Source organism: Marmota flaviventris, chromosome 5, assembly GCF_047511675.1.
Source record: "Marmota flaviventris isolate mMarFla1 chromosome 5, mMarFla1.hap1, whole genome shotgun sequence".
In the NCBI taxonomy this organism is placed as follows: Eukaryota; Metazoa; Chordata; class Mammalia; order Rodentia; family Sciuridae; genus Marmota; species Marmota flaviventris.
The window spans coordinates 128,354,068-128,366,617 of NC_092502.1; the positions used below are offsets into that span (position 1 = coordinate 128,354,068).

General features: G+C 31.7%; 1 protein-coding gene across 1 annotated transcript in view; it reads left to right on the forward strand.

The window, feature by feature from the left end:
• The window catches only part of Hcn1 (hyperpolarization activated cyclic nucleotide gated potassium channel 1), a 359,023-nt gene that overhangs the window by 270,986 nt on the left and 75,487 nt on the right, over window positions 1-12,550 (forward strand). Inside the window, exon 5 of the mRNA XM_027954427.2 lies at window positions 9,407-9,553. Within this exon, the coding sequence (XP_027810228.2) occupies window positions 9,407-9,553 (147 nt within the window). The remainder of the gene's footprint in view (window positions 1-9,406; window positions 9,554-12,550) is intronic.

Here is a 12,550-nt window from a genome sequence, read left to right on the forward strand (position 1 = left end):
AAGTGTCTGGAAAATAATATTTAATATACAAGTGTTAAATATCATTATGATTATGGCTATAATTGTTTTAGATGGGCAAGTGAATATATTAATAAACTTGGTATACACACATAATGTAATAGTATTCAGCCATATACAGAGTGGTATCCTGTGGTTTTGTAACAATATAGGTGAACCTGGAGGACATTTTATATTAAATGAAATAAGGCAAATTCAGAAAGACAAATACTGCATGAACTCACTCATATGTTGAATCTAAAAGCACTTATCTCAAATAAGTAGAGTCACATAATGGTTACCGTAGAGGGAGGAGGGTTGGTAGGAAGGAAGATGAGGAGAAGTTGGTCATGACCAAGACATAAAGTTAGAGAAGAGAAATATGTTCTCTTGAACAGTAGGCTGACTATAATTAATATATTTCATGCTTCAAAACAGTAGAAGAGGGGATTTTAAGTTTTCTCATCACCAATCAATAATATCTGAAGTGATGGACATGCTAATTATATTGATTTTGATTATTACATAATGCACATGTGTTTCAGAAAATCTCTCTGTACCCCAGAATATTTACAATTATTATTTATCAGTTAAAGTAAATTAAAGCTTAAAAAAAAAACAATAAATGTACACTATTTGACCAGAGACAATATATACAGTTGAGGATAAGATAGCAATGACAGGAGATGCTGGTATATCTGAGGAACCATAAGGAGAACATATTCAAACACAATGGGAAGATTAGCCGCATATGAGAGAGGAGATGACTCTTCAAAAGGGAAAGAGGGAAATAAATGAAAATTAGGTGGGTCTATGAGTTGGTAGATGTTTTTGTGTGAAAGTTCTTTCTTTTCTGTGAGTAAAAGAAATTGTAGGGGGAAGGAATAAAGGAGTATTAAAATAGCATAGTATGTTTTAAATGGTCCTTTAGAAAAAAAATGAAGTAGTGATTAGGTTACCATGGTAGGGATGTTATATCACTTTGTACTCTTGCTCAATTAAACAACAAAATATTTTTCTTTCTTTCTTTTGTTTTTTTTGGAGGGAAAGGTAGGGGGCAGGGGATTAATAAATATTTTTACACACACACACACACACACACACACACACACACACACCAAGATAAACTACAGTAATAAAGATCAAAGTTGTTTAGAGTAGAGAAACACTTTGAAGAACTGTTAAAATATTCAAGCATATTTTAACTCTATCATAATGGTTATAAGGACTTGTTTGTTTCTAGGAATCATCTATCCCCTTTTATTCTATAATTACAAATAAGTTAATTTTCTAAGGATGCTTTATATGGACAATTTACTTGCTCAGTAAGTAAGCATTTTCTTCTAATTGCTAAATCCACTAACCTCTCATTATTACTATTTCTTCAAGTACTTGTTTAGTTAAGTTAAATTAAGCAATGTCAAACTGACATTTTGAAAACAATGCTCAACTTTGTCATTTTCAAGCAGAGATATAATATTAATGATTATTAATTAACTATGGGCTACTGTAGATAGCATAAACAGTTTCCAAATTTTTATTTTTAAATAGATGAAAGTAAAATTCTTCACAAATATCTGAATAGACAGTTTATTTTCATAAATAAGAGAGCAAATAGCTGTTTACATTCAAAGAGATCATTCTGGATGGGAGAACAAATTTAAGCTTGTAATTTCTGTGAGGAGTTTCTCAACACATTAAGTTGTATTTCTGATGATTTTTCAAGGCATAATAGTTGCTTACCACATACAATAAATTTTTTAAAAAAGGCATCCTATCTTGAGAGATAAGTATTCACTCCCCTAGTGAGAAATGTATGTTTCATTACCAAGCTATCCAAAAAAGAGAAAGATGATAAAATTGAAATATTTAACTTAAGCATCTGCTAAAACAAAATATTTGCTTTTCTTCATTTGTGATTTTCCTTTATTTCCTCCATTTAATTCATCAGTGATCAAATTCAAGTACAAAATCTTTATTACTATAAGATTTACCCTACAATGACTATACATCTTAAAAATTGTTCACAAAGTAACCATGTATCTATTTTTAATAAAAGAAAAATTTCTAAGTAGGAATTGGTAATGAATTGACAATATTGCTATGTTGATAACATGGTTCTTACAAATGATCCCATCTTGCTGAAAAAATTTTGAAGATAATATTTGATAAATTGTGTTACATATAATCTAATTTTTTAACATTAAAAACTACTTTTTACTTTTAATTATAAGATCATGACTTTAATCAGCACTACTAAAAATATCCTTGGTAAAAAATTAGATAAATCAGTCATAAATCCAGTGATGATCTTTTTAAATATAACAAAGTAATTCATGGTGGATTGGTCTTTAAGAAAAAGTTGAATGTTTCATTTTTGACTATTAAAATTACATTTAAAACCTATTTTATATAATTTAAATGTAAATTTTACAGAAATTTTATGCTATTAGAAAAATATCATTTTAGTCATCATTTTGATAACTGTATTTGTACTGAACATGAGTCATGTGTTTAAAATTCAACTAGATTTTTATCTTTTTTATTTAAAGATTTTTCAGTAATTACCTCTATTAAGTATATAGTATATACAGATACATTCCATGCATTATCACTGACTCTCAATGCATGGAGTATATTAAATATAATTTCATATAAATATATATAAGAAAACATTAAAAAATAATGTGTATGTATGTGTGTGTGTGTATGTATATATATATATATATATATATATATATATATATATATATATATATATATATTAACTCAAAATCAAAAACCCAGTGGATATAACAGAAAAAAAAGTTGAGGTACAACTGATTCCAACTCTCATGGGTGTTTTACAATACCAAGGCGTATCAATCCTGTCAATTGATACACAGAAAACTATAGACAGCCTTGAAATCATAAACATTTTAATTTCATTTTTTTGACAGATGCCCCTTTATCTGCTTCTGTAAATTTTGCATGATCCAGAACAAGTTTGAAGTAATTCTATTTTAGCTAGTATAGCTTAGCTTACTCACAAATAGAGAATTAATGGAGTATTTATATATAATTTGAAAATGAAAATTGATTCCATTATTGACCAAAAAAGTATTTCAATTCACAATAAAAATATAGTTTTAAGAAACATTTAATGAGAATAATATTTACCTTGGTAAAACTTTTACTAATGTCAAGTAGTAAGGGCACCAAAAAGTGCTTGTATATTAACAACCTCCAGGTGACAACACAAGGGTTATATAGTGTATCTTTCTTTTTCTATTTTTGTCTATTTTTCAATTTAAAAAAATTTTTGAGATGCATGTCAGAAATTCAAAATACATAGCCTTTGTAATATTCAGGAAAAAGCTTTTATATTAGTCTAATGTCACCTAGATTAAGTGTAATACTATATTTAATAATGTAAAATATTATATATATTATTACATTAACTTGTATGTAATACAATATATAAATATCAATTAAATTATATAATACATATATGACCATTAAGACTAAATAGTATATTCAGAAGTGCATTACAAAAATAACTGTCACCAAATATTATGAAAAAAAATAGAGTAACTGACTTTTGGATAAGATGTTATAGGTTTTGAAACTTATTACACATACATGTATATATGTATATGTCAATATACAGATATATATCAGATAAATATGATATCCACTTGGTAACAATAATATTGAATATAATATTGAAACATAATTTAGTCATGCTGTTAAAGCATTATTAAATTTATATTTAATCATAGTCTCATAGTTTGTATATAAATACATTATGAATTAACTCATAAATTATATTTTTTAAAAAGCTTGAAGTTAATAATAATTGAGAAGTTATTAATAGATTCGTTATTTGAAGTACTGCTATTTGCCCAACATTTTATTAGAGTAAAACTAACTTTTTGTTCAATGAGATTTCCTCCATGTCAAGATCATTGTACTGTCATGTGTAACTAATTAAAACAAATTTAAAAAATTTTAAAAATACCTTTATGAATTTAGTGTTTATATATGATAATGTTAATTTTGAAAAGTATATTCTTAAACATCAGTTATAAAACTGTTAAAGTTTTAGCTAAACAGGCCATTATAATGTATTATTTTTAATACAAGTGCACAAATAATGAATTGACCTTTGAAATAAAACGTAGGAATTAATTAGAGGTGTATTTATTGTTTTCTCTGAAGTCTGCAAGGCACACTGGCAAGGTGGTTGTGTTTTAAGGGCAGCTGTCTCATCATTCATTCTTGTTTCTGGGATCATTTGGAGTCTCTCGCTCCATAAAATATAGAAGAGTGCTGAAATGAGGTATCGGCACAGTTTGAGTCACAAGAGATGAGACTTTGATAGTCCCAATTTACCCAAGGAATCTGCACAGGTTGAGTGCACTGTGGACATGGGCTATGTGTGTCTTGAGAAATCATGAAGCAGGTTACTGTCCAGTAGCTCCATGCTTCCTGAGAGAAAAAGTTAATTTCTTACGTGTCATATTTTATAGATTTGAGGTCTGGGCTGAGAATCTTGGAATTTCATCAGTTGAACAGTAACTATATATAACATACTGTTTTTCATTTTTATGAAATCCTGTAGGAAAATTTCTAAATAAATCTCAGTGTCTATTAACTGGGATATGGAGGCTGAAAGAAGTGATACTAATTGTAATAAAACTAATTGTAAAAGAAATATGAAGGTTTTAAAAAGCCCAAGAAACAAAAGTAAATGCCATCAAATGCTCCATTTGGCATTGTAGTCAATATTTACATGGTTGAAAAATATAAGTAGTTTATGGGTGTGGAAATTTCAGTTAGAAGTGCAAAGTCATAATCCACATGTACAGCATTAAAGTAGAAGTGATAAGTTAGAAAGTGGAAGAGAAGGAAGGGACTTGTTACTTTCATTATAAACGGTTTAAAGTTCTCTGAACTATAAATGGAAATAAATATACTACATGGAATTACAAAGGAAGCTGGGCATGGTGGCACACCTCAGTAATCCCAGTGACTCAGTGGTCTAAGGCAGGAGAATAGCAAGTTCAAAGCTAGCCTCAGCAAATTAGCAAGGCGCTAGGTCTTGACACACCCTGTCTCAAATAAATAAATAGATAGATAGGTAGATAGATAGATAGATAGATAGATAGATAGATAGATAGATAAATGGACTGGGGATGTGGCTGAGTGGTTAAGTGCCCCTGGGTTCATTCCCAGGTACCAAAAAAGAAAAAAAAAAAATTACAAAGGAGCGTAGGGAAGAATTAATACCAGAGACACAATTATAGCATGAAAAAGGAAGATCTGAGAGACTACATGTGGCCAAATCCCAATTTTTGACAAAAAGTCAATGAATGATGCCTGTCATAAATCTGTATAAGAAACAGACACAGAAGAATATTGGGTCAGACTGATCAATCTGAGAATGGACGATAGTTAGAAACACACATTAGATCATTTTTTAATACCGTGTGATGCATTACTTTCATATATTTCTCAATTATGCAGAAAATTACAAAGTAAAAGTATAACAGAATTTTAAATGGTAATTGTTTTATGGTCCCTTTGGCTCTGAGGGGCTGTACTTTCGATCTTATGTTTAAGAAAGAAATTTATTTTCATCTCTCCTTTTAAATTTCTATTTAACAGTGACTATTGAATGTATCAAGTAATCTTTTGCACATGCTTTGTGACTACAATGGAAACATTGCTATTCTTTCTTTTCTTTTCTTTTCTTCTTAACTTTTCCAGTTTGTGTACAACTTCAAGCATCTGGTTTGTTTCATTTTCCAGCTACCACTAGGTGTCATCTTCAAAAAAGTAGTTTGTATTGTTAGTTTTTCATATCACACACGGAAATGAGACTTCCATTTATTTTTGCAAGTTCTGTGAGGTTTGAAGGAAACAGGAAGAAATAGCACCCTGTTTTTATAAGTATTTTATAAGTATTTTATTCTAACAAAGATTTCTACCTCAATTCCAAATTAGTGGGCATTGTCCAGTGCCTCTTTTCTTAGAATACATACTTTTTGACCATTCCCCTTGACACTTTAGGTTCTGCTTATTACGTTTTCTGGTTGTGCTCTCAGGTACTCATGATAATTATCAGTACTCTAAACTTGATCAGCTTCTGTGGCCCAACTGCTTTCCCATGCTACTTCCAGTTTCTGACTCTTTTCTCCTCATCTGACACAGTGTCCCTTAGTGCTCCCTTAGTCATTGATGACGTACATATTTCCTCCTCTGAGTGCCTGACCTACATATAAGCATGAGAATGTGCCATGAGCATTTTATACTTAACTTGCCAAAAACTGAATTTATTTTTTTCCTACTCTGACTACAATGTGCTTCCTGATGTCCTAAGATAACACTATACATGGCATGTAGCAGTGATTTGAAATTTCAGTATATGGAGGGCCTGTTAGGACACAGACTGCTGTGTCCCAAATGTAAAGTTTCTGATTCAGTGGGTCTGGGTTGGAGACTATGAAGGACTGTGCATTTCTAACAAGTTCCAGATGGAACTGGTGGCTTGACAACTGTTTAAAAACCATTATCACACAGAAATCATTTCATATTTGTTAGATCAATAATTACTATGCATTAACAAATGGTTAAAATAAGTAATATATACTCAAAAGTCAAATCTAGCATTAGAAATTTTCACAGAAGTTTGCAACTTTGATCTGAAAGAACAAGGAAGATCATTGGATCTAACACCCTCTCATTATAGGTTAGTAAACCAGGTGTAGAAGTGAAATGACTTATGTGAGGAAAAATAACTAGACCCAATTAACCCTGTTTTTCTATAAAAATAAAATAGTTTATATTTAGCTAGTCAAGGATTATGTTTCCAATTCCAGAGATGAATGTTGAATAGATTATATTTTCCCTATATGAGTGAGCCTCCAAATGAATAAAAAAAACTACTAAGTTTTAGTCCGCCTCTCCATATTCTTGAGATGCATGGTAAAGGAAGGAAGAAATGTAAAACATAATATATCAGTTAAATTTACAGATTTTACTATTCCAAGCAGTTGGGCAAAGCAGTGTGTTGTGGAAAGGAAGCAGAGATTTTTGTATTTGCTCCCAAAGAAAGGCGAATCCTTTGTTAGGACTGAAACACGTACAAGGAGGTATACCAGTGAATATCAGAATTTTTGCAGTTCTGAAATCTTAAGCTGTTTTGTTGTTTTCCCAAGATTAGATATTTGCAGGAGTCACCAGACTCCACAGAGTATACTCCCAAGACATGTTTATTTAAAGTCAAAGAACAAAATGGAGCAAGAGAAAGCTAATAGAGATAAGCATTCAGGTCCAAGAGTCTTCAGTTTCCTGTGGGCCCAATCTTGGGGCAACAGGAATATGCTGTCTGAGTCTCTCTCATGAGCAGCTAAGGTCTCTGCAAATAATCTTGGCTCAGCTATGTTCTCTGCAAAGAGATCCCAAATGTGGCTCACTGTAGATCTTCAGTTAAGACAATCTAAGCAAGCCTCGTGAACTAGTTTCAAATTATTAGTGCAGAAGCAAACCTTGAGGGTCTCCAGTAGAGTTTCAGACTCTAAACATGTGTTACATATCCCACTGACATCCTTTTTGGCCAAGCGTACATTTATGGAAATATCTATGTATCCAATACATAGATATTTCCATAAATAAAGACAGAGCCTTTATAATACAGTTACATATCAACTTTATCTTGTATTGCAGGCTTGTAGATAAAGTCACTGAAACTATTTTATATGGAACAGCTGCATGAGAAGCTAGGCAGACAAAATCCCAGGTTCTAGAAGTAGGCTACCAAAGCTAGATAGATGTATGTCTTATGAGCTCTCCAGGGAAAATGAATGCATTTTTTTCAAGTATTTACTAGAAACCACTTATATACAATGGCAGTGATGCTTTGGTGACTAAATTCAAATTGCCATATTATAATCTAGTTGCTTCTAAGAGATACATTAGATTTCCAGCTTTAAATACTAAGGCAACTGTATGGTTACCAAATCAAGTCTTGTGATAAAGTGATATTTTCTTTGTGGGTTCTATTCTCCAAAAAGGAATTTTCAAACAATATGTTTTTTAAATGAAAGAAAAATTTGTAGGAAGAAATTGAAGAAATATAATATAGTATGTTGAGTTTTGTCATTTCCCAGTTACCAATTACCAATTACCATAATCATGGACAAAGGATCAAGAGACCTAGGTCTTTTAGCCAAAACTCTGTTATCAAGAAAAGATCTTAGATATTTTTCCATATAAAATATATTAATTGTGTTCTATTTATAGGAATACTCATTACAGTATCTTCATCCAGTTTTATTACAGACTTTTAAATTTTTCCTCCATTCTATCATTAGTAATTTTTAGGTTTACATTCCTTGTTTTCAAAGTGTGGCCTTATGACTGTCTGCGGTAGAAAGACCTAGGGAATATTTCTCAAACTTTAATGTGTATATGATCAACCTGGGGATTTTTTAAAGATTTAGATTCTGATTATGTATGTCTGGGGTAAGGCCTGAAATTCTTCTCTTCATTTAAGCTCATAGGTAATACCCATTCTTCTATGATCCTGTGTGTTTAGCAAAGATGTTACTTTTTAAAAGATTGTGTACGTGCCTGTGTGTATAAATATGAACAGGTCGGTCCGCCACTGATCTCAGTTTCTGAGTTTAGGCCTGAAGATTTGCCTTCCCCCAAAGAAACCTTTCCCCGAGTCATATAAACTATCAACTTTAAGAACTAATTGCTTGAATAAAATATCTAAATTAACCTTCAGTTATAAAATAATGCAGAGCTACTCTCATCCTGACACTCCCTTAAACTCTAAATTGGAAGCCTTATATATCCTGTTTCTTAATTTTGAGCACTTTATTGGGCATCTTTAGTTGCTTAAGCATCTATGACTTTCAAACAACTGCCAAGCCCTCTGCCTTTAGATTCAAAATTTAATTAGGGTCAGATATTTTGTTGGAAGGTTTAAAATAAAATCTTTTGTACTTTTCAAAGTTACAAGATTCTTTTTCCTTCAACTGAAGAATGAAGCAGCAATATTATATTTCTTTTAGTACTCAGCTAGAAAAAAAGCAGCATCCTGTTTTACTTATTTTTTTCTTCTTGTCCCTTCACTGGTCTTTTTGTCCTCACACTCTCAAATTCACTCTAAAGTCCTTTCATGCCTCTTTTTCACATTTCAGCACTCTATTCTGCTACCTAAATAAAATGCCTGACACAGTATGTGACACCAAGTAGGCACATAAGAACCTAGTACATGAGTTCCCTGCTCTTAACGGAGTTCTTCCTTTTGTCATCAGTTATTAAAATGTTTTTCAATATAGCACAAGAAAGCAATGTGATGATTTCTCTCACAGCCTGACAATGTGTTCTGATTTTCTTCTTCCTTGCTTTGCAGTATAAGCAAGTGGAACAATACATGTCCTTCCATAAATTACCAGCAGATATGCGTCAGAAGATACATGATTACTATGAACACAGATACCAAGGCAAAATCTTTGATGAAGAAAATATTCTCAATGAACTTAATGATCCTCTGAGAGAGGTAAGATTTATTGTTCTCGATCTTTGTGATGTATTGTCATTGTTTATTTCTTCTTTTCTTTGGAAATCCTCTGGTTTATGTTATAACACCACTCAAAATAAAAACCGGAACTAAATGCTAAGACTTTTTTTTTACCTTAATTTTCATTTATTTTTCTCTCATTCAAAAGCCAAAAAGAAAAACAAAACTTTCAATTTTTAACAAAAAAGTACCTGAAAATGATTTTTCTAACTATGATTCTCTGAGTATTTTGTCTGTCTTCCTGGATCCCCCAATTTTTTTCATATGGCTTCATTGTCTGTGCCTTCCCAATCTCATGCTTACAAAAACTTTTCATATATCTTAAATTTTTGTTTTGTTTTGGTTTGGTTTCTACTCTTCCCATCTTCATTTTCTCTCATCATCTTGTAGACACTGATCAACAGCTGCTGACCTTATGGAATCGATATATTTCTTTCTTTCTTTTCTTTTTCTTTTTTTTTTTTTTTTGAAGAATTTCTTTTATTTTTTCCCCTAGTTGTTAATGGACCTTTATTTTATTTATTTATTTTGTTGTGCTGAGGATTGAACCCAGTGCCTCATACATGCTAGGCAAGCACTCTACCACTGAGCCACAGCCCCAGTCTTGAAAGCAATCTATTTCTTATAACCTAGTTAAAATACTTCACAACATCATTAGCCACTTCTTGTCATATTACTTTCCTCCCATCCATCTTGGGAATCCTTCCTTCTGTCCACAGCACATGCAGATCACTACAAGACTGAAGGAGAATGCAGCAGGCTATACTTCTTACACTGCTCTCTGCTTTCTTTTATTACCAAATTTCTCTATAATTTCCACATAATTGCTGCATTGTGATTGGTGTTTACATCTTTGCTTTGAAAGTTATCCATGACCTGTTGTTCACCAATGCTTTGTCTTTGAGCCATTGGTAGCACTTTTTATGGAGCTATTAAAGCACACATGCTGAATCTCTTTTTTGGGCTTTTTACATTGAACCATTAACTGAGCTGTTGGCATTTCATTTTCTGTCTCTGAATTTGTTCACTTTAATTTATTTCATTACACACTTCAATTCTGTACATTTGAGCTCTAAGTTCTTGCCATAAACTCCATTTTCTTAAAAGCTTCATGGTATCCCCTGGCACCACATATATAATAAGCTGTGTAATGAAGTCATTATCTTCCATCACTAAAGCATTTATCTTTTAAAATCTCTCTGTAACTTTTTTAGTCATTCTCTCAAGTTATTTGGAATGTAAAAACTTTAGTCCTATTTTGAATCTTTTCCTTCTGTGCTCTGTACATCTAGTTACCCATTGACGTTGGTAATGCATCTCACATCTGTGCCTTGCTTCCTGCTTCACCGAAATGGAACTAACCTTATTCCTCTCACGTGGACTATTTGTCTTCCAGACCTTAGTCTGTTTTCTCCAACTACTGTTTAAGACATCACTGTTAGAATAATCTCTTATGTACATGGGCTGGTCGTTTCTTTGCTCAGAAACTTTCAGTCTTTGCATTACAAATTAAGTCAAATACAGAGTCTGTAGGCTCATATTCCAGTCCTTCTGAACTCTGACTACAGTTGAATTTCCAGCTTTCTTTCTGTTGTTGCCCTGTGTGTTATAAAGTGGCTTGAGTAGCTTGTAGCCAAAATGAGCAATTTGTTGTTTTGCAAAAATCAATTATAATTTTTCACCTTTAAGTCAAATGTTTTCCATAAATGTTTCTTATCTGTTGGTAAAATCTAGTTCAAATATTATCACCTTCTTTCTGCCTTCTTTCATCAGACTTCAGCCTGGATGTAACCGTTCTTTTCTCTCGAGTCCCAGGCACTTACGCTATAACCTTTGTGTGCTACATATCCATTCTACTTCCTTTATCATTGGTGTTTCACCTTTGTTTTCTCCATCTTTGTCTTGAAATTTCCTTAAAAACAAGGACCATTGGTCAATATTTTTTAAGTTTCTTAAAATTTCTGGCACATTTAGCATAAATTAAATAATTCAAATATTTTTATCCCAAGTGATATCTTTGTGCTTTTTAACCATTCTAAATTTTCTACATCCACTAAAAGTTATTTGTACTTTTAAAACAAAACTGTAAAAATATTAGTTAAGGACTTTGGAAATAAAGGTAGCTAAATATCTGCTACTGATACTGATGTAAAATTATTTTAAGTTTTATTTTTGTGGTACTAGGGAACAAAATCAGAATTTTATGCCTGCAGGGCACATACTTTACCATTAAGCCATGTCCCCAATCCTTTTTATTTATTTTATTTTTCAACAGAGTCTGGCTATGTTTCCCAGGCTGGTTCAAGCTGGGACCTTCCTGCTTCAGCCTGCAAGGTCACTGGGATTATAGACTTGAGCCATTATGCCCAGTTGTTGTTGATATTTTTGTGGCTGAATTTACCATTCTGTCCTCAAATTAGAACATACAAATCTTTTTTTTTTTTTTTTGCTTTGTAGAATGTAATTTAAAATTTTCTGTATTTTTTATAAAAGAAAGCAATATTTATTTATTTTTTTTAAAAACTACCAGTATGGTTTGCTTTATCTCTTTGCTATTATACAGATTATTATTATTATTTTTCAATCTAAACCTTCTTCTCTAAAAGGAAGAAGCTTGGAACACTGAAATCAGGTTGTGTTCACTGAGAGTTCACATGTAGAGTAGGGCAAGTCATTCACAGAGATAAAGTAATTCAAGAGACAATATTAGAGATAAAGAAGATGTGATAAAACAAAGGCTCCATTCCAAAGAGGCAGGGAAAAGTGAGGATTCTAGCATCAAATCTCATGAGGAAAAGCAGAAACCTGACAGAACAAGTGCAAAAAGGATCCCTAGGAAATTACCCCTTTAAATGTGAAATAGTCGTCTGTGATAAAAGAAAAAAATTCTCAGTGTAATATAAAATGAAGATAATGGGAAACTTTTCTCTACCATGTATATTATTCTTTCTCTTGCCACACTATAATTTATACTGA